The 24957-nt window shown below is 48.2% G+C and overlaps 2 protein-coding genes across 40 annotated transcripts in view; both read right to left on the bottom strand.

Moving 5' to 3' along the window:
- Window positions 1-17252, bottom strand: part of METTL2A (methyltransferase 2A, tRNA N3-cytidine) — a 34453-nt gene extending 17201 nt beyond the window's left edge. For 5 of the 7 annotated variants that reach the window (XR_007911353.2, XM_051825112.2, XM_008271665.4 and 2 more), the window contains exons 1-9: window positions 17074-17252; window positions 16800-16891; window positions 14793-15124; window positions 13095-13144; window positions 10048-10108; window positions 8281-8420; window positions 6543-6649; window positions 4983-5048; window positions 4054-4124 (exon numbers count right to left, since the gene is read on the bottom strand). Coding sequence is in view for 6 of the 7 variants with exons in the window: in XM_051825112.2 (XP_051681072.1) it covers window positions 4054-4124; window positions 4983-5048; window positions 6543-6649; window positions 8281-8420; window positions 10048-10108; window positions 13095-13144; window positions 14793-15124; window positions 16800-16891; window positions 17074-17183 (1029 nt within the window). In the remaining variant the exon portion in view is untranslated. Of the gene's footprint in view, window positions 1-1802; window positions 2060-3658; window positions 4125-4982; window positions 5049-6542; window positions 6650-8280; window positions 8421-10047; window positions 10109-13094; window positions 13145-14792; window positions 15125-16799; window positions 16892-17073 lie in introns of those variants that run through there. The other 2 variants (XM_008271666.4, XM_002719463.5) reach the window with 2 other exon arrangements.
- Window positions 17253-23011: 5759 nt separating this feature from the next.
- Window positions 23012-24957, bottom strand: part of EFCAB3 (EF-hand calcium binding domain 3) — a 649184-nt gene continuing 647238 nt past the window's right edge. For all 33 annotated transcript variants that reach the window (XM_070060541.1, XM_070060535.1, XM_070060528.1 and 30 more), the window contains one exon: window positions 23012-23490. In XM_070060541.1, the coding sequence (XP_069916642.1) occupies window positions 23164-23490 (327 nt within the window). In that variant the 3' untranslated portion in view covers window positions 23012-23163. The remainder of the gene's footprint in view (window positions 23491-24957) is intronic.

Here is a 24957-nt window from a genome sequence, read left to right on the forward strand (position 1 = left end):
TTTTTCAAGGGTGGAGATTGTAGAGTGGGCTAAGCTGCTCCCTGGGTGCCTCTGCTCCCTATTCTAACTTCCGTTAATGTAAAGCCTGGGAGGCAGCAGGTGATGCTAAGTACCTGGGTCCCTTCTGCCCCTGTGGGAACCTGGATGAAGTTCCTGGTACCAGCCTGGCACAGCATTAGCTGCTGTGGGTATCTGGGGAGTAAGCCAAGGTCTTTCTGCATTTCAGAAAATATCAACTTAAAAATTTTTTTTTTTTTGATAGGCAGAGTGGACAGTGAGAAAGGTTTTCCTTTGCCGTTGGCTCACCCTCCAATGGCCGCCGCGGCCAGCGCGCAGCGGCCGGCGTACCGCGCTGATCCGATGGTAGGTACTTATCCTGGTCTCCCATGGGGTGCAGGGCCCAAGGACTTGGGCCATCCTCCACTGCACTCCCGGGCCACAGCAGAGAGCTGGCCTGGAAGAGAGGCAACCGGGACAGAATCCGGTGCCCCGACCGGGACTAGAACCCGGTGTGCCGGCGCCGCAAGGCGGAGGATTAGCCTAGTGAGCCGCGGCACCGGCTTAAAAAATTGTTTTTTAAAAGGTAAAAGCAGCCATCACTCTGAATCTTAATTCTATTCTTTGTGGAAATTATCCCTATTTTCTGAAATTTTAGATTAAGGAGAAAAATTGCTTGCCTTGCCCCTGTTTTCACATGTATAGCTGAAAATAATAAAGTAGGTGAATATTTGATCTGAAAACCCAAAATATAGGAATGAAGAACTGAAAATTCTAAGAATATATAACTGTACGTATCAAGTGGGAAATATGGAATGATAATAGAAAAAAAGCAGATCATGGGTCTGGCATTATGGTGTAAAGTGCAGGTAAAGCCACTGCCTGTGATGCCATATGGATACTAGTTTGTGTCCTGGCTGCTCCACTCTGGTCCAAATCCTTGCTAATGGCCTAGGAAATCAGCGGAGGACGGCCCAAGTGTTTGGGCCCCTGCTACCCACACAGGAGACCTGGATGAAGCTCCTGGCTTCTAGCTTTGGCGTGGCTCAGCCCTGGCCATTGCAGCCATGTGGGAAGTGAACCAGTGGATGGAAGATTCCCTCTCTCTCTCTTAGTATCTGACTTTCAAATAAAATAAATAAATATTAAAAAACAAACAAAAAAACAGAGGGGCCAGTGCTGTGGCATACTAAGTTAAGCCTTCACTTGAGGTGCCGGCATCCTTATTGGTGCTGGATTGAGTCCCAACTGCTTCACTTCGGATTGAGCTCCCTGCTAATGGCCTGGGAAAGCAGTGGTGGATGATCCAAGTGCTTGGGCCCCTGCACCCACATGGGAGATCTGGAGGAAGCTCCTGGCTCTGGATCAGCCCAGTCCGGCTGTTGTGGACATTTGGGGAGTGAACCAGTGGATGGATGAGTTTTCTGTCTGTCCCTCTGTGTAACTAAATACATAAATCTTAAAAAATAAATAGAGGCAGACCACATAAAGTATCTGATGCTGATGACAACCACGCTCAGACGTGGAGTGGAGTGTGCAGCCTGGTGGTTATTACAGCAGTATCCCACATTCAAGTGCCTGACTGATTCCTGGCTCTGGCTCCTGACTCCAGCCTCCTGCTACTGCAGGCCCTGGAGAGCAGCAGGGGACGGCTCACGGGGCTGGGGCTCTGCCACTCACATGAGACCTGGACTGCAATCTCAGCTCCTGGCTGAAGTGATGTGGCCCAAATTAAGTAGTTCTCTCACTTCCTTCTGTGGATCATTTAAGGGCACAACAAGCTACTTTGTTAAAAGAGAAGACCCTTTTTGTTGTTTAGACACAGATTTAAGAGGGAATGGTGTTTAAAATCAATGGAATTAAAATTTAAAGGGAGATCATGAGCAATTACTTAACGAGATGCTCTTTCCAGGGACACTTTTGGGTCAGGAACATCTCGAGACAGACCGGAGACTGGATTCTTTCAAGCTGCTCTCCTGATGACTTTAATGAAACCTGTAGTCGCCTCTGCAGGTATCAGGCACGGCTGCCCAGGCAGGAATTTGAATTTCCAAACTACACACTGTAATGGATGATCAAATGACACTTAACCACATACAACTTTCTTATGGAGATAAATTTCTTAAGTTTTAAAATTCATAACTCTCATGAAGAAAAGTTTATAGTTATTAATTATAAAATGGCAAGACAAACTGAGATCTCCAAGTAAGAAAGAACTTGAGAGAAAAGAACATATTAAAGAGCTTTACGCCTGCGGAGCTGGCACCCCGGGTTCTAGTCCCAGTTGGGGCGCTGGATTCTGTCCTGGTAGCTCCTCTTCCAGTCCAGCTCTCTGCTGTGGCCCAGGAAGGCAGTGGAGGATGGCCCAGGTCCTTGGGCCCTGCACCCACATGGGAGACCAGGAGGAGGCACCTGGCTCCTGATTGGCACAGCGCGCCAGCCGTAGTGGCCACATAGGGGGGTGAATCAATGGAAAAGGAAATGGAAAAGGAAAACACTTTCTCTCTGTCTCTCTAACTCTGCCTGTCAAAAAGTAAAAAAATAAATAAAAAATAAGAGCTTTACAAGTATTCAGCACAATTGTTAGGATCTTGATAAAAAAGTAATCAGGGGCTGGTGCCCCGGCTCATTTGGCTAATCCTCCGCCTATGGCGCCGGCACCCCAGGTTCTAGTCCCGGTTGGGGCACCAGATTCTGTCCTGGTTGCCCCTCTTCCTGTCCAGCTCTCTGCTGTGACCCGGGTGTACAGTGGAGGATGGCCCAAGTGCTTGGGCCCTGCACCCCATGGGAGACCAGGAGAAGCACCTGGCTCCTGGCTTTGGATCAGCGAGGTGCGCCAGCCGCAGTGGCCATTGGGAGGTGAGCTAACAGAAAAGGAAGACCTTTCTGTCTCTCTCTCTCACTGTCCACTCTGCCTGTCAAAAAAAAAAAAAAAAAAAAAAAGTAATCAGGAGCTGGCACTGTGGCATGGTGGGTAAAACTGCCACCTGTGACGCCAACATCACACATATTGCTGGTTCCTGTCTTAGCTGCTCCACTTTGGATCCAGCTCCCTGCTAATGCACCTGGGAAAGCAGGGGAGGATGGCCCAAGTACTTGGGCCCTGCCATACATGGGAGATCTAGATTAAGCTCCTGGCTCCTGGCTTTAGCCTGGCCTAGACCATCTTGGGAGTGACCAGCAGATGGAAGATCTTTCTCTGTAACTTTTTTAAAGATTTATTTTATTTACTTGAAAGAATTAGAGAGAGAGGTAGATACAGAGAGAGAGGTCTTCCATCAACTGCTTCACTCCCCAGATGGCCGCAATGGTCAGAGCTGCGTCGATCCGAAGCCAGGAGCTTCTTCCGGGTCTCCCATATGGGTGCTGGGGCCCAAGGACTTGCGTCATCTTCTACTGCTTTCCCAGGCCATAGGAGAGAGATGGATTGGAAGAGGAGCAGCCAGGACTAGAACTGGCGCCCACATGGGATGCTGGCACTTCAGGCCAGGGCTTTAACCCGCTGCGCCACAGCGCTGACCCCTCTGTAACTCTTTTAAAATAAATTAAAGGTAGGGGCTGGCATCCCATTAAAAAAAAAAAAATAAAGGTAATCACTTTTACGTTCAAGGTTTGAGTCTGAATTCTTGATGGACACAGCAATAAGATATCATCTATATAGTACTTTAAAAATTTTTTCAAAATTTATTTAAAAGGCAGAGGTGGGGGAGGTAAAAGGGAGGGAAAAGAAGGAGTGGGGAAGAAAGAGAGAGAGAGAGAAAGAAAGGAAACACAAGTCAGAGAGGTTCCATTCACAGGTTCACTCTTCAAACGCCTGTAATAGCTGGGCCTGGGCCAAACCAGAGCAAGGAGTCTGGACCTCCATGCTTGTCTCCCAGGTGAGTGGCAGGGACCCAAGTCCTTGGGCCACAGGTATTTCTGAAAAAGCCCTGCAACACAATGGGCTTGCATCGTGTCAGGAGCGGGTGCCTCTCAGCTGGTGCTGGACAGCAGCGGTCTGCGGTATTTGCACTGAATCCAAACCCGGTACATCGTTAGCTGCTTCCCTCGATTCACCTGCAGTCGGCGATCGACCAAGTTCTGAACCTTCTCGAGTCCAGCAGTGGTGAACAGTGTGTCCAGTTCATCTGGTTCAGAAAGGAGAAGATATATAAACATTTACCCCAAGGGAAGGGTATCTGTCTATTCTTTCTTATGAGGAACGGGGCTCTGTGAGACTGCTGTCATCATGTGTGCTATGCGTTTCAGCGGCTCCAGCAGTGCTGTCCAGTTACAAATGCAGTGGAGGCTTGGTGGCAGCAAGCTCATGCTTAGGGACGGCAGCCCTGAACCCAGAAGGGGCTTCTCTAACAGACAGCTGATGGCAAGGGATTTTTTAAAAGGTGCGAGCTGTAGGCCAAGGGTTTTTTTTACCCTTCAGTTTATTATAGGCCTTCAGGGCTCTAGGAATACCTTTAGATTATATGCAAAAATTAATTAACTTATTTTACCCACCAATGGGTTAAAGCAATTATTTTTAGGCAAAGGTTTTATCACTTTATCTGTGGCTCAAAGTCTGTGACTGAACAATGGGCCCGTGAATGCAGTGTTCCTAGGGCACTGGTGGGTGATGAGGCTTTTGGACAAGGCAAGGAACAGAGGCAGAAGTTCTGGGTCACACCTGGAACCCAGGGAATGACATACCCGGACATGGGCACACCTAAGCACAACCCAGCGTGTACAGGCCGAGTCAGGCTGGACTGGAGATGAGTCTTACCAAATGGGTAGATTCCTCACTCTGGACAAAGTGACAAAGAGGAAAGCAGTGGACTGAAGGCACGCATGAGCCAGGGCTGTCTGAGAGCTCAGAGTGGCTTGGCAGTAGGGGCTGGGCGGGGACTGTTAGGGAAAAGGCTGTCTGGAAGGTCAAAGGGGCGGATTATTTCCCTTCTCAAGGTACACTGATGACCATCTAATGTGGCGTTTGGGGGTTAGCACAGTCATACCCTGTGTGAAGAAGTAAACTCTGGTGCCATCACCTCTCACATAGAAATTTCCAGACAGACATTGACCTGCAGAGTGACACGAAATGAATTAGGGTCATTGTAAGGCACTTCTTCCAATTTCATCACTAATCAAATGTGCACCGAGATATCACTTTCTTAGATAGACTCCTTTGTTGGGTGCACTTGGCAGGAAACTGAAATTTCTTGCCTGGAACAGTGCTTTGGAGAAGAGCAGCTCAATGGGAACAAGCAAATGCCAATGTTAAAGGAAACGATTCTTGGCTCCTTGCTTAGAAAACAGCTCTGCTCACTACTCTCCCCTCCCTGACTACATCGGCAGCACAAGCAGCTGATAAATAATAAAAGCCAGCGGCGCAGCTGTTGCAGGATACAGGAGACAGTCACTGTCGTCACCACCACTGTCTTGGTGCCTGTCCTGTTACAGGCCTCTTCACGTATCTTCACACTCAAACATGATTAACTCATGTATGTTTATTGTGGATAAGCGCCCCTGCTGCTGCCAACTCCCCTAGCCGTCCTTCTACAGCCCCACGGGGGCCTGAATGTCCCTATCACCCCTCCTCCCACAGAAGCATGTATTCTCTCTCAGTGACTGTGACACACGGGATCAAGTTTTAAATACTCACCTACCCACAGCTTTTCTTCCTTTGTAACACGAAAGAACCCCCAGATCAGCAGGCAGGGACCACCCCAAGCCCCCACCTGGAGGCCCTCATGTATTCCCTAAGATCCTGCTTTCATGTGCCATGGACTAGCTAGCTCTTGGAGAGTTCCTAAGATCGCTGGACGGAATAAACACTAGGGTGCTTAAAAAAAGGCCACAACAATCCCTGTCTACCAGCGATTGAGGACTGGACCCTTTCCTTTGCACTGTAACAGGCTTATATACCATCTCATTATTTTAATTTCCTTGAAGGTTTAATAGCTGTTTAGACACGTTCTTCTGTCCTCTGAACTGACTACTCCCTGCCTGGTTTTTTGGGTGGGTCACTGTCTTTCCCTTATCAATTCCATAGCAGGCCCTGGGAGAGCAGACATCCAGCCCTAGTTTGTTACATGTATGGAAAATGTTTCTTTAGCTTTCTTATGGCGTGTTTTGTCACATCATACTTTAAAATTATTTATGTAATCAAATGTGTTTCTAAAAATAGCTCTTCTAAAAGTAGCTGTCTTGGTTAACAAAAGCTCAATATCTAGATTAAACAAGCCTCTTTTCTCCAAAAATACACTCCCCTTGGGGCAGGCACTGTGGCGCAGTAGCTTAATTGTCTGCCTAAGGTGCCGGCATCCCATATGGGCACTGGTTCTGGTTCCGGCTGCTCCTCTTCCAATCCAGCTCTCTTCTGTGGCCTGGGCAAGCAGTAGGAGATGGCCTGGGTCCTTGGGCCCCTGCACCTGCATGGGAGACCCAGAGGAGGCTCCTGGCTCCTGATTGGCACAGCTGCAGCTGTTGCAGCCATTTGGGGAGTGAACCAGTGGATGGAAAACCTCTCTCACTGCCTCTCCCTCTCAAATAAATCAATAAAATTAAAAGAATACCTTTTTTAAATCGAAGCTGAGCCATGTCGTAGCGGCCATAATCTCGCAGAAGCATCATCCCTCCTGGCCTCAGGAGTCTGCTCAGCCTGCTGATGGCCTTCTGCATCCTTGGCGGAGGGGGCAGCACGGAGGAAGATCAGTCTCCTTAGGGACAAGGTGCCTTTCCCCTGCAGCTTATCTCAAAAAGCTAGGGGACTTCCTACCTCTGCCACACCAACCCCGAAATCCTGGCTCCTCTGCCCTTGCTTCGGTTAGAGCCGGAGCACACGTCAGCTGCCAACTGCCAGCTACTCCCAGGGGCCTGGCTCTCTATTATCTGACTTGCTTCCTCTCCACCCTGGGATGGCCATCCCTGACCTGTGCTCTCGTGGCTGCCTGAGCCGAGCCCTGACCACTCAGTGGGGGGACTGCTAACGAGGCACCTGTCTGCCCACTGGACCTGCGCGTCCAGTGCAGAGCCCTTGTCTTTCTGTTTGCTAAATGAAGACCTGTCAGTCAGAACAGACACTGGACACAGGTGACACGACCAGCACACAGCAGTCCTGCAGGAAGGGGGCGCTACATTTCCCCTGCACTTCCCACTGCAGGCTCTCCAAAAGTCCCGGTCAGGTTTAAGCTTTCATAACTTCAGAATCAGAAATGCTACAGACTTATAATAAAAAACATTTCAAAGTTAATTGAATTTTTGAATAGTGAACGCTGAATGTTTTCTTTCCATCTGTGTCAATTCTTCCAGTTCGTAGCATTTAAACTTCTGCAGTTATTAACCGTTAGAACCAGGCCAAGCCTTTTGGGCTGTCCTTCACTTCACCCTCTCTCCCTCCCTGCCAGGTGGGCTGACTCCAGTGCTGTTAGAGGAAAAGAGGGTTGCAGAAGCTGATCCCTCAGAGCTCCTGCCCTGCGGAGCTAGCACCAGGTCCTCGTGATGTCTTCAGCCACGTGATCTGGCTTTCTGACACCTGCTGACCTGGTCCCCCTAATGCTAACTTACTTCATTATCCTATAGTTGGCTTTGATGTTCAGAGATGTTTGAAACTAACTGCATACCTTTGGGCTGTGGTCTACCCAGACCACTGATACACGGCCAAGCCCTGGCCCCTGTCTGGGCTCACTAGGGATTCTTTGGAACCAGCGGATGGGGCCCGATCTTTCAGATCCATTCTGTTTCCTTTAGACATAGGATCTTAGGGACTATTGGCTGCCCGAAGCCTATGAGGTTTTTCTAGTATCATTTAGAGCACAGCATTTGACTTTCCTTTCTTCTAGATCTGATTTTAGGGAATTCTGTTCTGCACTTTGCCAAACAACTTAAGCAGAGAACACGGCAGTTAACCTTCAACATAAATTCTGCTCTGCTACTATACTTGTCTTACTGAAAGCATTTACAAAGCCAATCCTGAATCTCCCCTAACAAGTGCAGCACCCACAGTTCTGAAACTGCAAGCTCTGAGAGGCTCAGTTGGCGTTTGTTTTCTCACTAAAGAGGGCACCCTCCCACCAGAAGGCAAAGAACCAACTGCTGCGTCCGGCAAGCAGAAGTTCATAGGCTGAAACAGAAGGGCAACTCGAAGACACGTTGGGGACAACTGCTGAGATGTTCCTACCGATACGGAGGGTGCGGCTTTCCCCTCTACCAGAACACAGAAAACCCTCTTCAGTTAGGGCCAACTCCAACACCAGGGTCTGGGACCAAAGCTTTGTTTTTGTTACGCTGCTGGCTAAGGGTCCTGAAACTTACTTGTCTGGAACAATTGCTGACAGAACAAATATGAGGATGATGACATCAAGAGTGCCTCCAGGCACTGGGTAACTCTGAGTTTCATCACACAGATCATGAATGAAGGCAAAACACCGGGAAGGATCATATTCCGGATGTGTCTGCATAGCAGCAAGAGACCGTGGGTTAGAACATGTCCACATCGTCTGGTGAAAAGCTGCCCCTGCTACTTCTAACAGGGGAACTGTGTCAGTCATCACAACACGCGATTTCCAGACAGGACTCCAGGGTAGGAATCAGGAAAAACACCAAGAAGACGCCATGGACTCTCACCAGGGCTGTTCTTTTTTTAAAAGATTTATTTGCAAGTCAGAGTTACGGAGAGAAAGGGAGAGGGAGAGAGAGAGAGATCGAATGATCTTCCATCCCCTGGTTCACTCCCCAAATGACTGCAATGAACAGAGCTGGGCCAAGCAGAAGCTGGGAGCCAGGAGCTTCTTCTGGGCCTCCCACATGGGTACAGGGGCCCGAGCACTTAAGCCATTCCATGCTGTTTTCCCAGGCACATACAGGGAGGTGGAGTGAAGTGGAGCAGCCAGGACTTGAACGGTGGCCCACATGGGACACCAGTGCTACAAATGGCGGCTTAACTCACTACACCACAGCCCCTCACCAGTGCTTTTCAAAAGGGGTATTTCCACTCCCCCTACTCGCACTCTGATGCCATTTCTAAATTTCTCACGTGTGAGGTCAAAGCTGACAACTGGAAAATCATCAAGAAAATAAGTGTCCAAGAGGGAAAAGAAAAACCTCCTAAGGAGGGAGAGAATATTTAAAAACCATGACTTAAAACAACTCTGAATTATGAAATATGACACAGGCCACAGAATTCTCTAGGAAAATCTTGTTCTAGATGAAGAAAATTCAACCTATACCTTGTTATTATAAAATTAAGTAACGATAGCTCTCAATGTTTATCTGATCTTACCCTGTCAGAGCAGCTAACTGCTGGTCCCTCAGTGCCTGTGCCAGCAGCAGGTACAGGGTGGCAACAGGCATCCTCCCTGGCCCTGGCCTTTTCCTCCGGAACCGGGGTGTGCTTCCTCACTGGCCATGGCCAATTCAAAGATGCAGAGTCGTCAGCTGGGCTGTGTTACCCAGACTCGTCCCAGGGCTTCTGCAGTCAGGACAGCTATGCCGGTGAGGCTCTGTGAAGCCCTGAACAGGACAGACTGATGAGGGGAAGCTCGCCAGGGAAGGCGCAAATTCAGGAAACACCTACTAGAGACAGCCGCTCCGCAAGGGGAAAACATACTTCCTGCGCTGGGCAGTGAGAGGCAAGCAACAGGAACCTGGGCGGGAGCGATGGCGGCAGGGAGGGAGGCGACTCCTCCCCAGCCAGCCCCGCTTGCCTTGTAACTCACACCTCTGTAGGACCAAGTTCCAGTCCTTCCCTGGTCTGGGCTACACCTGACACCCTAGGTACTGTGATGTTCCCTTTCATTGTTTCAGTCTGCAAGTTTGTTACTTGTAACTCAGAGAACCTTGACTGAATCATCTCATTTCAATCCTTAAAACACAAGCTGAGCGTCAAAAAACCTGCCGGAAGTTTCCCAGGTGCTAGGTGGCAGATTCGTCACCTGTGCCTGGATCCTGACTTCGGGCTGTTCCCAGGAATCTTTGATTTCCAGACCACTTACAACAGGAATACAGCTAGAGATCTTGAACTTTAGGAGCCCCCATTTTCCTCTGATGAGAGAGACAGATGAGAGGAGCCACTGCACTTACCTGGACCAGCTCCACAGCTGTGGAAGAAAAATCACAACAGTAGACAAAGAGTCCTGGGTCGCTGAAATGAGCAAAAAAACCCAGAAGTTAGGCTACCAACAGCTGTATGTCTATTCTCTTTCTTGTGTAGCAGAGTTAAAATACGGTACCATTCATGCAAGGAAGCCACACTTGTAAGACACAACATATTTCATTTCAGTAAAACCCCTTTTTCATGTTATACCCTTCTTTGGGCCCTGCAGATACAGCTAATATTAAGTTTATCAAATGACCAGAGAGCTTCAAAACCATGTCCTCTTTTCTTCCTCTGCCTTCAGAAATCCTATTTTTCCTTCAGATCAGGCCTTGCCTAACAGCACTGTGGGGAGCAAACCGGACTAGACTGAGTTACTGGAATTAAGACTTATTCTATGCATCTGCTCTCCCACAATATGGCGATGGGAGAGAAGTAAACAGCTTCCGCACAGCTGCCTCCAGTTTAACCAATAAACTGTAGGACTTGCTCCTGATTGGAGAGCAGCGTACTCGGCGTGTGGGCAGCCGAGTTGGGATTGGCGGAGGAGGACTATAAAGGAGGAGAGAGACGGCATGTACCGGGAACATCTATGGGGAACATCTAAGGGGAACATCTAGCTGAAGGAACACCTGTGCAGCCCCCGAGAAGAGCCGGCCGGCGGTGTGCCGCTCCCCTGCGGAAGTGGGGAATGTGGCCAGGGGGAACTGCCCTTCCACGGAGGTGGAAGGGATAGTAGGATAGTAGCCAACCCGGGAAGAACCAGCAGCAAACCCGGGGAGGGCCGAGCAGACGAAAGAACAGCGCAGGGTCCTGTGTCGTTCCTCCACGAAGAGGGGGAGCGACAAGCACCGTGAGAATTCCCCTATCAGCTCTCTGGGCTGCCTTGGTGCTTTCTCCATGCCAGGATCACATCTGTGCCCACCCGCCCCACGGCACAGGGAATGGTGTGATAGCAAAGACCACATCTGTACCTGCCTGCCCGCCCGCCCGCCCCACGGCACAGCCAATGGTGTGATAGCAAAGACCACATCTGTACCTGCCTGCCCGCCCGCCCGCCCCACGGCACAGGGAATGGTGTGATAGCAAAGACCACATCTGTACCTGCCTGTCCGCCCGCCCCACAGCACAGCAAATGGTGTGATAGCAAATTTGGTCAAACATCCACGGAGGACCCCCTATGCACAGGATTTACCCCAGATGCTAAGAGACAAAGATGAAATGACAAAGTCCCTGTGCTTATTTTTATTTTCCCCAATGTCTAACAAAAGTCATAGCACAAAGAAACTATACAAAAAACTGCAATACTGGCATTAATAACTACCGGAATTATTGTCAATTAGAAAATGCGCTGTGCATTTATTCAGAAGACATCCTACTACAAAGCAACCCAGAGCTTCAGAACTTTTGGTTGGGGAGGATAAGGAGGTGGGGGCAGGGGAAGGCTATTCTGCACTGTTGGGCTTATTCCTGGAGCCAACTCTACCTTCTCAAAGGCCCCAGCTCTGCTGCCCTCCAAACTGCTGATCCACAGTTTCTGGGAGGCACAATGAAGACCAGACTCGGTGGATCGGCTCTGTTCAGTATGGGAGTCACTAGCTACCTGTGGCTATTAAATAAACATTTCGAGAGGCAGAGACAGAGAGCTCCCTTTCACTGGTCCATAATTTAAATGCCAATGACAGCCAGGGCTGGACTGACGCCAAAGCCAGGAACTCAATCCAGGACAACAAAAGATTCCACTCCCCTTGCTCAACAGCAAGCTTTCCATGGCTGCCCAACACACTAACAGCCCATGAGAGTTCTTTGCCTTCCTGTTGCATACTAACTTGCAGTCCCATAATAGTTGCTTTTGCAAAAAACAAAAAAAAACCAAAAAAAAAAAACAAACAACAACAAAAAAACAACCTTCTGATCCATCTTACCAGGGTCCCTGGAAAAGACTGGATAGAAGTAGCTGCAGCCAACCTTGTGACTGGAACCTGTGCACGTCAGATCAACCCAGGCCGATGGAGGGCCACCTTGCAGTCACTCTAACATCAAATGACACACCTGCAATGACGTTTTAGCAGCCGTCTTTGAACATACGCTGCATGTAAGCCACGATCTGTCAAGGTGCGTGTTCAAGGGACTTTCCCCAGCCCTTCCTCTGCCCCATTTGGTTTTGTAGCTTTGTCTCACCCAGTTCTGCCCGTCACCCTAGTCCCATAAATTCCTGCACCTCTCTCTGTGCAGGGACATGCATGGATCTGGGCCTGGCTGTGACTCGCCCCTTTCTCCTACAGGCCTTACTCAATGAATGTTCCCTTCCTGGAGGTGAGTCCAGTGTTTGTGTAACAGTCGTAGTGTGCGTGAGAACAGGGGCCCCTGTCCCAGAACATGCTTCATAAGACACAGCTGAGCAAAACAGTTCTGTGACTTGTTCTAGGAAATTCTCAACCACAAGGAGGTGGGTGTGGGAACCCTGCAGGACAGGCACACACACGGGAGGCCTAGACTTGCACCAGGCACCTGCAGTAGTGGGCAGTGTCGTGGGACTGAGCTCGCTAAGAGGATCTGAAGCTAACTCCAGGTACAGAGTGTCAGCATGGAACTGCAGCATGGCCAGCTAGTACTGGAGATTCGGGATTTGGTCAGTGTTGGGAAAAACCTACTCATCTGGTGGCAGAAGTGTTCTGTGTGGTGTACAAAACCAGTGTGCTTTCCTCAGCGCGTTCTCAGCTTTCAACACGACCACGGCGCTGACGACAGCGACAGCGGAGAGCTGACGAGGGCGGGGAGGCACCCGCTGCAAGCACCTCAGAGGAGGCACTACACTGCAACGCCTTTAAATCTCACAAAATGCCCTGATGACAAAGGTAACTCAAACTAAATTAAAACAACCCACTAACAGATAAGGCAGAAATCTAAACTCCCCGTAATCCGTGCTTCAGGATAACCACCAGCGACAGTTTGATACAGCAAGAGTTTTGAAAAACAACATTCATATTTTCCCTCTTTGCTGTCATGTAGTTAAACCTGACCACATACTTACTTGTTAGTTTGTAAAATTGGAAAGACTGTGTTTCCTACACCACAACCAACCTGCAGACAGAAACAAATTATCAGTCACAGGACTTCCTAAAGAATTAAGTTCCTGCAGCAAGATAAATAACAAACACCTAACAACACATAACCTTGCCTAACTGCATTGAGTGCCATATCAGTTAAATAGAACCCACAGCACTCCCTGATCTTGACCTCAGGAACCCTTAAAGGGACAGCTCGAAGACAAGAACATGGGCTTCTAGCATATGGTCCTGTAGATGAAATTTTTTCTTAATGAACTCCACTAAATTATTGGAAAACTATTTCTAATTGGCTGAGCTGAAAATTTTATGAAAAGGGGACCACAGTAACCTAGCCCTACAAAAACAGAAAAACAGCAACCATAGGGCAGGCAGCGCAGTACAGCAGAAGCTACCGCCTATGCCAGTTTGCCGTGTGAATACCAGTTCAAGTCCCAGCTGCTCTACTTCAAATCCAGTTCCCTGCTAATGTGCCTGGGAAAGCAGCAGAAAATGGCCCAAGTATTTGCGGTCTTGCACCCAAGTGGGAGACCTGGATGGAGTTCCAGGCTCCTGGCTTTGGTCTGGTGCTGCTCCAGCCATTGTGGCCATTTGGGAAGTGAACCCAGTGGACTAAAGATCTCTTTCTCTCTCTCTCTCTCTTTCTCCCCCGCCTCTCTATAACTCTGCCTTTCAAATAAATAAATAAATCTTAAAAAAAAAAAATTAGCAACCATTGAGTGGGTATTCAGTCTAGCAGTTCAGATACCCATATCCCACTCTGGAATACCTGGGTTTGATTCCTGCTTCTAGCTGCTGATCCTAGCATTCTTGCTACTGCAGACCCTGGGAGCAGAAGGGATAGTCCAAGTGATTGATTCCTGCCATCCATGTGGGGAGAGCTGCAATGAATTCCTGGCTCTTAGCTTTGGCTCCAACCTAGCCTTGGCCACTGCAGGCATTTGGGGAGTGAACCAGCAGACAGAACTCTGTGTCTGCTTCTGCCTCTCAATTAAGACACAACAAAACCCCCACACAAAAACCAGGCCATTTACTGTGGGATTACTGCATGCCAGAATATGTTCTTAGACATTCTGTATATATTATCACAATCCTCATACGTATGAGGCAGAGGAAGAAATCCCATTGATAAGCGTGGTGGTGGTGGTGAGGTACTTGTTTGAAATCATGTGACCAGTCTCAACCCCAGGGCTCCAGAACCAGCTCCCAGTGGAGGACGCAGTCCCTATCAGTGCATTATGTGACGGTGCCCGCCTCAGTGCTTTCCCCACGCCAGCATCTGTAGACCCATCCAAGCTAGAACCCAAGATAAGAATTCCCCCAGGTAGAAGACTAGCATAGCCCACTTCCTTTGATTCTGTTAGAAGAAAAGTAACAAGTCTTAGGGGCTTTTCCCCAGAGCATCGGCTACCTGGTATTCCCAAGGTGCACCTCAGGTGATCTACTTTTGTCTGTCACAATCAGACGTCTGCTTGTGTTTAGGGCATGTTGTTAATTCAACAGTGGAGATGATTCCAGGCAAATCGAGACAGCGTCAGCAGACAAAAGTCACATTTCAGTCAGCCTTTATATGCTACCCCATGTGCCCAACATGATAGCTTAACTAACTAGCAGTACAAAACAAAAACAAAAACAAAAACAAAAACAAAAACAAAAGAGATTACCTCGAGTATTCGGTAGGTGGCTGAGCATCCAGGAAACTCATCTGCACCAATGTCCAGGCGGCTGAGTTGCTGAGCCACGCTCTCCTGCACAGGAGGCAGCTGCGTTTCATGGCCAAAGCTGTTCCAAGAACGCTCGTGCTGTTCTGCTGCTGACCCAGGTCCGCCCTCGCTGCTTCTGCTTTCAGGCATTCCACTCTTCACAGGATTTTGGTTTTGGCTAGGTGCCAGCTCAGGGAATTCAGTAAAAAGCCAATGTCTATCCTTGAAAAACCCATTTTCATGGATTTTGTAGAAGTCATTCCAGTATTTATGTGCGTTGATCTCATAATCAACTGTAAAAATTTGAGGAAAAAACAATCAGATCTGAAATAGTTAAATCTAACGTCACTTACCCTGATTCACCAAATGCCATTTTATACTCCAAGCACTCTCACGCAGAACCAGTCTCTCGGAGTCAGTCTTGCCACGTATCATTCCTTATAGTTGAGTCCTCCCTTTTCATTATTCCCCAGGGAGCCTAACTTCTGCTTGAACTGTCAGGGAACTTACTACCTATCAACGTTCCCATGTCTTTGGATGCCTCTTAACTGCTGGAAAATTCTAAAATCAAGCACAAATCTGTCTCACCGCTTCTAGCCAAAGTTCCTAGACTTCCTCAGGGCCGTCCAGAATGCCTGCACACTGGAGAGCAGTTACCTTCCTCTTTTTTTTTTTTTTTTCCACAGGCAGAGTGGACAGTGAGAGAGAGAGACAGAGAGAAAGGTCTTCCTTTTGCTGTTGGTTCACCCTCCAATGGCCGCCGCGGCCGGCGCACCGCGCTGATCCGATGGCAGGAGCCAGGAGCCAGGTGCTTTTCCTGGTCTCCCATGGGGTGCAGGGCCCAAGCACCTGGGCCATCCTCCACTGCACTCCCAGGCCACAGCAGAGAGCTGGCCTGGAAGAGGGGCAACCGGGACAGACTCCGGCGCCCCGACCGGGACTAGAACCCGGTGTGCCGGCGCCGCTAGGCGGAGGATTAGCCTAGTGAGCCGCGGCGCGGGCCTCCTCTTCTCTTTTGGAAGCTGAATGTCCCAGGCTCTTCAGTTGTTCCAAACACAATCTCCATGGCTACTACCCAGGTAGCTCTTCCTTAAATGAGCTCCTGTCTGTGGCTTTAAGAGTGTGGAGCTCCAAAATGAACTAAATATTACTATCAGAACTGAACATGAAACAAGTCTGAAAGGAAAGCAGAAAATGCCGGCAGGAGGGAGAAGCGAGTTCAGGCGAGCAGTGATGAATTGGTGGACAGGAGGACGGACAGTGGACAGGCGGACTGCTGTTTTAGGGTGATCCAGGAGCCTCAGGGCCTTCACTGTGTAGAATAAAAGCCTTTAAGAATGGGCTTGAGTGTCCCCAGTGCAACTACTGACCTCTCAGCAAAGCACTAGACTTGTGCCTGTGTGCAAGTTTCTTGAACAATAAAGAGGAAATTTTCAAAATCCCTTTCAACTCTAACTTGCTTTGATCTAGTCTCTGTCAAGCTAAGCAGGGTGAATATCTGCTAACCGGAATCTTCCACTGTGGTGCAAAACCCTTTCAGTGGGTCCTACTTCCAAAACTGGAGTCCTAGCATCAATTGTCTTTTATCATATAGTATCAACCTGCCCTATCTTTATTTTTTAAATCTATTTTAAAAGATTTTATTTATTTATTTATTTATTTGAAAGGTAGAGTTACAGAAAAAGAGACGGAGATGTGATCTAATGGCTGCCAGAGACTCACGCAGGTAACAAAACATACAACCACTAGAAAACGATAGACAGTTACTCTCCCCAAACAGAAACCACCACGAAGAAACCCGCTTCCCGGTCAGAGCATCCTGCAAACCCTAACCAGATTCCAAGGCGCAGCCTCTCCGCTCCTTCCCCATGCCCTCCTCGCGTTCTACTCCGGCCAGTAGCAAAGGCTCTCCGGCCTCCCCGGGAGACGCGTTCCGCTGGCCGCCGGCCGCCGACACCCCGAGCGCACCTTGTTTCTCCGCGCACACGCGCTGAGAACTGTTCTCCTGGACCTTCCTCTCCGCCGCCGCGGCCTGCTCTTCCGACCATTCCACATTGTCCCTGAGGAAACCAAACGGGCAGCTTAGCGCTCTCACGGCCCGGCCGCCGGCGGGCTCAGTCGCTGGTCCGGGGGCGCACCTGCCCCGGGAGGAGCGCGCCTCCGCTGGGGCCAGCGGTCAGGGGCTTCTCGGAGCCCTCCGCGGTGGGGGACACGCAGACTGGGCGAGGGGCAGGGCGGCTACCAGGCATTGTGGTGGAAGACGCGCGCCGGGTCCTTCAGGAACCGGCTCCCGAACTGCTGCCTCTTCCCGCCGCCCGCGGCCGGCGCCTCCTCAGGGCCGCTGTCAGCCATGACGCCGGAGCCGGAAACGCCTTCCTTTCCGTGGCGCGAGGACTTCCGGCGGGCCACGCCCCTTCCGGGAGGCCCTGGGGCTGGGCGGGAAAAGAGGGGGCGAGCGGCGCGCGCTCGGCGCCCGCGACGTGGGGCGGCCGCGGGGCTCTCTGAGGGGGGCCTGCGCTGGTGGGATTTGTCCCCCGAGTCGCTTCGCTCCGAGACGCTCCGGTGGATGTGCAGCCTGGGGAGGATGCGGGAGACAGTCTTGGCTCCCGGTCCCCGCACGCTGTGAGGCGGAAGTCTCCAATGGCTCACCGAGGAGCGGATGCCACCAAGGGCGAGGGTAGCAGGCGGAGGGCGCCCACGCGCGGTTTCCCCTGGTGTGCGGACACGGGGGGGTGGTAGCAGTGGTGTCTGTGAACTCCTAGGACTCGAGGCCTACCAGTCAAATGGAACGGAACATTAAGGACACGTTTGAAAAAACAGTCTAACCATCTTTTTGAATCATCCTGCTGGGCTGATTAGCGCAAACAAGATTATAATATGGACATACAGTTTACTATATTACCGCATTTTCAAGCTTACATTTCTATTTTCTTTTTTTTTTTTTTTTTTTTTTTTTTTTTTTTTTTTTTTTTGTGACAGGCAGAGTGGACAGAGAGAGAGACAGAGAGAAAGGTCTTCCTTTTGCCGTTGGTTCACCCTCCAATGGCCGCCGCGGCTGGCGCGCTGCGGCCGGCGCACCGCGCTGATCCGATGGCAGGAGCCAGGAGCCAGGTGCTTTTCCTGGTCTCCCATGGGGTGCAGGGCCCAAGCACCTGGGCCATCCTCCACTGCACTCCCTGGCCACAGCAGAGGGCTGGCCTGGAAGAGGGGCAACCGGGACAGGATCCGGCGCCCCGACCGGGACTAGAACCCGGTGTGCCGGCGCCGCTAGGCGGAGGATTAGCCTAGTGAGCCGCGGCGCCGGCCACATTTCTATTTTCTTAAAAATATTTCAGAATTAGAGACAGAGGGAGAGGGAGAGAGGTCTTCCATCCGCTGGTTCACTCCGCAATTGGCCACAACGGCCGGAGCTGCACCGATCCGAAGCCAGGAGCCAGGAGCTTCCTCTGGGTCTCCCACAAGGTGCAGGGACCCAAGGACTTGGGCCATCTTCTACTGCTTTCCCAGGCCACAGCAGAGAGCTGGATCGGAAGTGGAGCGGCTGGGATATGAACCAGTGCCCATATGGAATACAGGTGCCTCAGGCGGAGCTTAGCCCACTATGCCACAGTGCAGGCCCCTTGCGTTTCTATTTCTATAATTACTGCAAATTGATTCCTAGAAGAACATAAGGTTGGTTGAGAAGACTTTCACTTGGCAGAGAAGGAAAGGATCTAGTTACTTAGTGCAGTGCAGGTTCTATAGTAAAACCAAAGGGAGCAATGAGAGGAGTGGGAACAAGCTCCGAGTCCTGGCCTCACAAAAATATGCGAGGTAATGATAAAAAAAGAGATAATAAAGAACTCACATTTTATTTGAAAAAAAAAAAGTTGCATTTTTGTGGTCTTTTGAAACACTTTGAATAGAAACTTCTTTCCAGAAAAACAAGTTACAAGGATTTCTATCTTTTCTCAAGCTCAGTTGTTTGAAGAGATAATGGCTGATTTATATTTATTTGTCATCTTGGTTTCTCATCTCTGGTTTTCGCCTCTCACTAGAAGCTGTTTAGTGTTCCCAGTCGAGTCCCACTACATATTTTGTTACAGATAGCTTACTCTGTCTTTACTGGAAGTTATTTTTTTCTTTTTCCCCCCTTATTTGTTTATATTTTAAAGTTTATTTTTAAAGATTTATTTATTTGAAAGGCAGAGAGTCACAGGGAAGGAAAGACAAGAGAGATCTTCCGTTCACTGGTTCACTCCCTAAATGGCCATAATGAGGAGGCTGGGCCAGGAGAAGCCAGGAGCCAGGAGCTTCTTCCAGGTCTCTACGTGGGTGCAGGGACCCAAGGACTTGGGCCATCTTCTACTGCTTTCCCAGGAGATTAGCAGGGAGCTGGATCGGAAGAGGAGCAGCTGGGACTTGAACTGATGCCCACGTGGAATGCCAACTCTGCAGGCTGTGTCTTAACCCACTGTGCCACAGTGCTGGCCTCATCCTTTTTTTTTTTTTTTTTTCTGAAAGAGTAGTTTTAAATGTCAAAAAGCTTGGGTCCTTTTTGTGAAATGTTCTAAACTGTCCTAAACTCAGTTTTATACAGTCATCTCTGACCTGTGGAACTCCTTTTTTTTTTTTTTTTCTTTCCACCTTTTGAAGCACCTAAATGGTTTTCCTAAGAAGTTAAGGCATGGTGTGGGTTCTCGTGGTACAGGCTTCACACTGGGCGGTAGCTCAGAGACACTAGTTTCAAAGGCACTGAGGGTCCCTCTGCTGGTGAGTGGGGAGAACTCTAGCTCCGTGGGTGGCAGGGGTTCAAAGCTTGTTAAAGTTAAAAACCCGCATTCTGGATTACTGTTTTGAATGTTAGCTCAGGACAGGGGTAGTTAACTGTTTCATGTTTTTCTTTCACTTCTAAGAAGTGGGCATTCTGGGCTGTTGAAGCACATGCTCTTGGAATTGAAGGGCTGGGAAAGGACAGTGGCATCGGAATTGGCTCTCCTTCAGGGTTCTCAGCTTTTCTAGCAGCCCCAGGTAGTTAGTAAACTGCTTTAACAGCCTCCATCTTTGAACAGTTTCTGTTTAAAGGTTGCAGAAATAAATTGCAGAGCAACATGTGTTTTGTAGAACATTTGGAAGATAAAAGAAAATGTCCATTCCAAGCATTCATTTAACTAGTAACACTTTGATTTATGTCCTCCAGTCTTTTTTCTCCCCTAACTTACATAAATAATTTTTAAGTTAAAACGGTTTCAGAACTTTGTGCCTTATTTTTAATAGTTCATTGAGTTATAATTTATATACAAGTAAATCTGTACAAGTAAAACCGTACATCTAAGTGTACAGTTCTATAAGTTTTCATAAAAATGTATATTTTTATATCCATTGTCCTAATCAAGTTTTAGAACAATACAAGAAAGTCCCCTGGTGCCTCCTGGTAGTTGTTGCCTACTTTTTAACTTAACCATAGAATATTGTTCCTGGGAATATTATTTCTTTGTTTGAAATATACCTTTATATATTTTTAATGACCTAGTATTGTTTTATATATAGCTGTCACATGCTTTATTAGACATTTAGGCTATTTCAAGTTTCTTACTACCAAAAATTTAACATGATAAACATCCTTGTAACTCAACCATTTTGTACATTTACAATTATTTCTTAAGGGTTAATTTCTGGAGGAGGAATTGCTGAGTCAATGGATATAATTAGCTCCGATACTAAGCTCTGAGAGCACGACATGCTATGTTTGTTCACTGGCCAGCACACAGTATGCAACTCAGTAAAGACTGAGGGGAGGAGGGAAGAGTACCAATTGCTATACTGTGTTCTGCAGAGAGATGCCCACTGATAACTGTCCTGATGGTGTGTGACAATGTAAAGGTGCATTTTAGATTTTCCTGGACAGACCTACTTAGAAACATTCTGTCTTGTCATCCTATAAATACAAGGAATATTCTAAGAATTCTAATATTTTGGCATCCAAATTATGTCTCTTACATTCCCTATTATACTCATAGCTATTCTAAAAAAGTCTCCTGTCAAATCATTATTCTTGATTTTGGATTAGAAAATATGATTACTTATCTATAAGGTTCTTTTCTCTAACATCGCAAGTTTGTAAAGAATGGCAAATATTTTTAGACTCTCACATATTCAGATAATGCAAAAATACTTCAAGGGTATTTCAGTAAATAGTTTTGGAATCGCTCACTATTTTCATTGCTTTTTGATAATTTTAAATCATAATCTGTCCTCATCAATATTGAACATTTCTGTTCTCTGGATCATACTTTTTGAGAATAATGATTTTAAAAGTATGTGTATGCCAGTTAGGGTGGACGTAATCACACAACTGCAAACCAGTCTCTTGGAAGACTGTTAAAAATAGGTGATCTAACCCCTTACATTTTTAGATAAGTATTGACACAGGAGATGAAGCACTTTTGCTACCCTAACATAGGTTAATGTGGATTACAACTTCGTAGATTCAGATTTCCTGAGTCTAGAAGTGATGTGTCTGTGGTCAGCCATAAAGAACCACAGACAAATGTTCTAAGAACTCTTAAGAGTGGAGCTGGGAAGAATCAAAATGTTCTGGATGATACATACTTAAATACGATTAAAATAGTAAATTTTATGTAACATATATGAGAGTTCTTCAAAAAGTTCATGGAAATATAATTAAAGATAAATACTGGTACATGAATTTTTGAAATTGATGCATATTAGGGATCTTCAGAAGGTTCATTGGAAATGCATATTAAGAAAAAATTATGCATAGACTTCAAGTTTTTTCAACCAAAACAAGTTTTCTCTCTTTTTAAAGATTTCTTTCTTTTGGGGCTGGTGCTGTGGTGCAGTGGGTTAAAACCCTGGCCTGAAGCACTGGCAGCCCATATGGGCGCCAGTTCGAGACCTGGCTGCTCCTCTTCCTGACCAGCTCTCTGCTATGGCCTGGGATAGCAGTAGAAGGTGGCCCAAGTCCTTGGGCCCCTGCACCCACATGGGAGACCTGGAAGAAGCTCCTGGCTCCTGGCTTTGGATCAGCACAGCTCTGGCTGTTGTGGTCATCTGGGGAGTGAACCAGCGGATGGAAGACCTCTCTCTCTGTCTCTTTCTCTGTAACTCTTTCAAATAAATAAAATAAAATAATTTTTTTTTGACAGGCAGAGTGGACAGTGAGAGAGAGAGACAGAGAGAAAGGTCTTCCTTTGCCGTTGGTTCACCCTCCAATGGCCGACGCGGCCGGTGCGCTGCGGCCGGCGCACCGCGCTGATCCGATGGCAGGAGCCAGGTACTTCTCCTGGTCTCCCATGGGGTGCAGGGCACAAGGACTTGGGCCATCCTCCACTGCACTCCCTGGCCACAGCAGAGAGCTGGCCTGGAAGAGGGGCAACCGGGACAGAATCCGGCGCCCCGACCGGGACTAGAACCTGGTGTGCCGGCGCCGCAAGGTGGAGGATTAGCCTAATGAGCCACGGCGCCAGCCAATAAAATAAAATCTTAAAAAAAGAGATTTCTTTCTTTTTTGAAAGGCCAAATTACAAGGGGTGAGGGGGGAGAGAGAGAGAAAGAGAATCTCCCATCTGCTGCTTCACTCCCCAAATGGCTGCAATGGCCAGGGCTGGGCCAGGCTGAAGCCAGGAGCCAGGAGCTTTATCCAGGTCTCTCACATTGGTGCAGGAGACCAAGCATTTGGGACATTTGCAGGGAGCTGGATTGGAAGTGGAACAGCCAGGACTTGAACCAGCATCCATATTGGATGCTGGTGCCGTAGGTGGTGGCTTAACCCACTGTGCCACAGTGTCAACCCCAGTTATGTGTGCTTCTATATTAAATGTGTTAAAGTATGCAACAACAAATGTGATGAGTGAGACCATCTATTTTTAAGAGTAATCCAAGCAATAGGTGGTGTGCAGGTGTGTGACTGAGGAACCTGGGAACACCCACTTTAGTGAAGGGTCCCGGGGTGCTGGTGATTCTATTCCATGAAAATGAAAGGTCTTTTTCATCTGTCGTCTCTGGTCTCTTTCACAGTGATACCAAAACCTCGGGTGCTCATGACTTGCCGAGTCCTTAGCTCGAAGGCCAGATCTCTTCCTCCCTGCTGAGGCGCAGGCAGCTTTTAGCCAGCCGGGGGCAGCAGACTGCAGCTGATTGCTAGGCGCCTATTTACTAGTAGAGACTTAGAAAAGGGAAACCATTTTATGACTTAAATTTTACTGGTCAGAATCCAAAAGATGTCAAAATTTCCAGCTGCAAAGAATGTACCAGACAAAATCAAGAAAGCATAATTTTGATAACTATGAAAAAGTAGTTTACGATGAGCTGTTTAGAAAACGTAGAAATTTCATTGTCGAAATCCTTTGAAACTTTTCCTTTTCCTTTTCCTTCCTGTCTCTGTGTCGCGCTCACTGATATCCGGTGAGGAAGAGAAGCCAGAGTGGTGGAAGGAGCTTCTGTTCATGTAGGCATCATGTAACCGTAAGTCCTTAGGAGAAAGCAATTCTTGGCAAACATTCCAGGACCATGTGTAAGTAGAGAAGGTGTCATAAAAGGACTCATTATTAGTCTCTATCCCAATCAAATCCCCTCGGATCTTCCGCCAGAGGTTTAGCATTTCTCTTCGATGCTCAAGGGCAATTCCTAAATTATAGTTATCAGTAGCTCTCTTCACCTGCAGGGAGAGAAAAGAAGTTTACTGTAGTTACCTTAAACTATCTTTGGTTTATAGGCCACAGTTACAAATATCACATGAGTTATGTTCCCAGACTACTTGATAGTCACCGAGTTTGTAGGTTGGGCAGTGCCTGTGGAGGAGGCTAGGAACTGATAGACAATCAAAATGTTTAGTTGCGAATAGTGAGAAGAAATTTTATAAGAATATTACAAACATTACAGAGTAAAATAGAAAGAAATGTGTGATGGAGACAGAATCTGAATATAGAATTGGTATCCACGTCAGCCAAGGACAGGGAGAACCATCTGAGAGAAAATGCTGATTAGGTCACCAAGGATTGGGTCAAACTGAGGGAATGAGTGGTGATGGGAAAGTGTTCCAGGGAGAGGGACAGCATAAACAAAAGCTCAAAGACAGCAAACATCCTGGACTTGGTAGTAGGGTACAGGCACTTTGGCACTGTTAGATGTCCAGGTTAAAGTTGGAGAGAAACAACAATCATGGAGGAGAGGCAGGTCCCTAGACTTACTCTTTTTTATTTATTTTTATTTTTTTGACAGGCAGAGTTAGACAGTGAGAGAGACAGAGAGAAAGGTCTTCCTTTTCCGTTGGTTCACCACCAAGTGGCCACTACGGCCGGCACGTTGCGGTCAGCGCGCTGCGCCCATCCGAAGCCAGGAGCCAGCTGCTTCCTCCTGGTCTCCCATGCGGGTGCAGGGCCCAAGCACTTGGGCCATCCTCCACTGCCTGCCCGGGCCACAGCAGAGAGCTGGAGTGGAAGAGGAACAACCGGGACAGAATCCGGCGCCCCAACCGGGACTAGAACCCGGGGTGCCGGTGCCACAGGCGGAGGATTAGCCTAGTGAGCTGTGGCGCCGGCCAAGACTTACTCTAGTAAGTCAGGGATCTCAGTGAGGCCAAGGACAGCCCTTTGCTCAATGAAAATCATGCTGCAGTGTAGACTGTTTGTGATGGAAGTAGATAGTGTTCCCCAGTTGTTTGGAGCAGAAAAATAGTTGCAAACCCCTGCTTTCCTTTAGGGAAGTGTTCAGTTCTAAGCTGGACAGTGAAATGGTTGACTCTTTTTGCTAGATCACTGGCAGCTGTGTGGAGAGTGCTTGGTGGGGATTAGCCACGGTGATTAGGCTGCTTGTCCAGCAATGAGGAGTTGTTGGGCAGGCAAGACCTCAAGAGGACCTCAACTGAGGCAGTGGTAATAGGACTGGAGTGAAGGTAATGCCTCTAGGACAACGAGAGGGACTGGCTTTGTTGATTGGTGGACTGAGAAATGAGGCAAAAAGCCTAAGTAAGGGATGGCTTCTGGCCTTGTAGCTTCAGCCACTGAGTAGAAGATGCTATCCACAACCATGGTATAGAATGCCCAAGGGAGAGCCAGTTTGTGCCAGGAGACAAGGAGTTTGGTTTTGGTCATGTTGAGCTTGATGTGAGACATAGCGTAGAGGT

The sequence above is a fragment of the Oryctolagus cuniculus genome, chromosome 17 (assembly GCF_964237555.1).
Source record: "Oryctolagus cuniculus chromosome 17, mOryCun1.1, whole genome shotgun sequence".
Taxonomy (NCBI): Eukaryota; Metazoa; Chordata; class Mammalia; order Lagomorpha; family Leporidae; genus Oryctolagus; species Oryctolagus cuniculus.